Raw genomic sequence first — 3,136 nt, 5'->3', positions numbered from 1 at the left:
ACAGTGCACAAAAACATACACTATCTTTAAACTAGAGAGCTGAGACGAACGTCAAAAGTCACAATATTGCAACAGCTCAATTGAGATACAGAATTAATGGAATGCTAATGTTTTAAAACTATTGACACCAATGTGAAACATTGCCTGCTTGGCTAGACCAAAGGAATGCATAACTTTATAATAAATCTCACAACAAATACAGAAATGTACAACTCCACTGGTGCGCAACAGCAAACAAATTGTAAACTTTGAATTTTTTTTATTTTTAGTTTAAGAACTGCACAGCGTTCTCTTCTTTTTCTGTATCTTGTTGTTTTCACTCTGTTGATTTTTCTTCTGTTTCCTCTCCGCTTAATTGCGAGGAGCCCAGCAATTTGTTCTCTTTTTTCCATTTCATGCGCCTGTTCTGAAACCAGATTTTGATCTGGCGTTCTGTGAGGCAAAGTGCGTGTGCAATCTCTATCCGGCGTCTTCTGGTCAAGTAGCGGTTAAAGTGGAACTCCTTTTCCAGCTCCAGGGTTTGATATCTAGTGTAGGTTTGCCGCCCGCGCCGTCCATTTGGGTTAAAAGCTGAGGCTTCAGAGTAAAAGTAAAGGAAGATGGACAGATAGAGATACAGACAGTGAGGGAAGATAAAACAAAGCTGTCGATTATTACACGTCTATTGAAACAGTACTGAAGCATATAAATAACAAATGGATCACATTGATTATACGAGACGTTATACGTTAAACTATAAGTTTCATAATACACCGTTTGATGAGCACTTTCGATCCTGAAGCACTAAATAACGATCTCTATTCTTGGCATGCTTACATTCCGTTCGATTAAGGCTTTAGAACCGGTGGGCCTATTGACTGTGCAGTAAACTCATCAGTATAAAGAAAACAACTGATCATACTTCACAGTGAAAGGTCAGCGTTACATTTTACATGCATACTATTCTATATTAGATGTTGAGCTTTAATCATTTATTCAGTATCTCAAAATTTGCAGCGGTACATAATTTCGCCTGAACTGTATTAAAGTCTTCTGAAATCATTAAACGTTTAATTCTCTTTTCCAACAAATCAGTTTAAGGGATTAAATGTTCATCACTTTCTTGTTAAGTTCAATATAAGCATGCGCCAAACTTTGTTTTTCTCCAAATATGTAAGGAAAAGAGTACAAAGGGCAAACTTACCACCACTGGAGTTCATTCTTTGCATCCAAGGGTACACTGGGAGCGAACTCTTCTGATCATCCACCTCTCCATATAAAATTCTGCTTTGTGCACACTCGAATTTGCGTTGTTCCGGGTTGAAATGTGTTGCATCTTCCAATGAGTGATATTTGGAGTTGGTGGAGGAAGCGCCGCATGAAGGGTCTTTTTCCCGATAAAAACTGGGGGCACCGTAATCACAGGGTGTCCGATTGCACGCATACGCTCCGTTGGCTTGTTGGTAGTAGGAGGGTGACGGGTAGCTTTTATCCTGCATGCTTGTAGCCCCATATGTGGCTGGGTAATGTCTTAAAGGGTCGTAACTGGAGGAATATAGCGGAATCTGCCCAAGGAAGGACTCTTGTCCACTAGCAAGAGTGGCAGGGAAAGTGGAGTTCACAAAATACGAACTCATTTGTTGGCTGTGCTCTGTTATGATTTGTTGTGTATTAGTCCAAGTGCCTGTGCTATTAGCAGTTAGCGAGATGGGTTTGATTCGGGATGGCCAAGTGCCAGAAAGGACAGCAGGAAATATAACCATCTGATCATCGACTGACCAATGGCAATACTGTTTGATAGGAAAATAGCACCCATGAGGGACTTATCCATGAATCAGAGAGGCTAGCAGAAACCGGCACATGTGATGGGAAAAAGTCCCAAACATAGAAAGAGAGATATATACATACATAATCTTTAGATTCGGTCTGTACTGAAATGAATAAAATGTGTAAGAATGTTTAAATTAATGCATCGGTGTCTTGATGCAGACAGCGAAATAATTTAGCCATTCAAACTAAACAAACAACCAAAATACAATGTCCTCCATTGTGCGAGTATCCAGATAATTCACTAAACACTTATTAACTCAATTTTATTGCTTTCTCCCTTTTAAATCGGAGGTCGGTTTTATGCTTCTTAGGGGTCTGTCTTGGATTATGGCTGTATAATTCAAGATGCATTCAAGATGTTTCTATTAATATTTCCAACACTGAACGTTATTTACCACACAGTTTCGTTCGCATATTCTGATGGATGTACAGAAACCTCTCGGTGGCTTGTATGTTATGCACTCCAGAATTCCTGATAGTCGTTTGTTGTGCTTGTGTTGCAGTTCTCTTCTCTGTAAGAATGTAATTCGGCGAATGCAGTTTAACTTTGAGGCACGAAAAGGGGATCTGAATGCAAACTTTTAATCTCTAATTGAAACCACAAAGCGAACGGAAGAAACTTTCCAAAATGAAAAGACAACTAAATCAAATCCCTGAAAATGAGGCACCAGCGGAGTAGATCACAAAGCAATCACTGCGATGAATGTATAACTTAAGTTGTATTCTTTCAAAGTTTCCGAACGAAAATGTGAGGAGTTTTTTTGTATAAAAATGTCATAAAGACAACCTCAGAGCATTCAGAAAATGGTGTAAAATGAGTTAAAACCCGAAATGTTAGACAGTTGGGCCTTTGTAAAGTGAGACTGCGACTGCGACCAAGGGCAGCAAGACGGGATTTTCGCTGACTAAAGTGTGGAGATATGTAAATATGTTCTGTTCAGCTGACTGAGTGCACCATTTACAAACTAATCCCATATATTTAAACAAGTGCAGACGAATATTTCTTAAGGTCAGTTGCGTTAAGTGCTTAATAGATAACTGAGCGGTATTGAGGACTACGCTCAGCTTGCAAGCTTTCACATAACTAATTTGGTACGCACATGTCAGATATCATTGAAAGTTGCAGTTCCGATTTCTGTATATGATACCTTGTTGCACACATACACTGTGCCTTAGAGAAATAAAATTTATGCATTACAATATTTGTATTTGTAACGTGTATTTGTTCAAATATCAACTCGTTCAATTGCGTCTCTTAGATTTACTTGCAAAATCCATCAATTTAAAAAAATAAAAACACAGAATTTGCTGTATCCGACTGCATACC

At 38.7% G+C, this 3,136-nt stretch overlaps 1 protein-coding gene across 2 annotated transcripts; it reads right to left on the bottom strand.

Moving 5' to 3' along the window:
• Positions 1-306: 306 nt before the first annotated feature.
• Positions 307-1,616, bottom strand: hoxb6a (homeobox B6a). 2 transcript variants are annotated; one of them, XM_060849026.1, is made up of 2 exons: positions 1,184-1,616; positions 307-576 (listed from the first exon to the last, which is right to left on the bottom strand). In XM_060849026.1, the coding sequence occupies exons 1-2, from the start codon at positions 1,614-1,616 to the stop codon at positions 317-319; spliced, it is 693 nt and encodes a 230-aa protein (XP_060705009.1). In that variant the 3' UTR covers positions 307-316. The 2 variants fall into 2 exon arrangements, with proteins under 2 accessions (XP_060705009.1, XP_060705010.1); XM_060849027.1 differs by having other exon boundaries at positions 1,187-1,616.
• Positions 1,617-3,136: the final 1,520 nt, after the last annotated feature.

Source organism: Hemiscyllium ocellatum, chromosome 32, assembly GCF_020745735.1.
Source record: "Hemiscyllium ocellatum isolate sHemOce1 chromosome 32, sHemOce1.pat.X.cur, whole genome shotgun sequence".
In the NCBI taxonomy this organism is placed as follows: Eukaryota; Metazoa; Chordata; class Chondrichthyes; order Orectolobiformes; family Hemiscylliidae; genus Hemiscyllium; species Hemiscyllium ocellatum.
Note: the sequence above shows the minus strand (reverse complement) of the source record. Positions and strands in the feature narration are given on the sequence as shown.

Coding starts and splice junctions, on each gene's coding strand:
- hoxb6a (XM_060849026.1), bottom strand. CDS start 1,616: ATGAGTTCGTATTTTGTGAACTCCACTTTCCCTGCCACTCTTGCTAGT. Junction 577..1,183: donor AAGAATGAACTCCAGTGGTG/GTAAGTTTGCCC, acceptor TTTACTCTGAAG/CCTCAGCTTTTAACCCAAAT.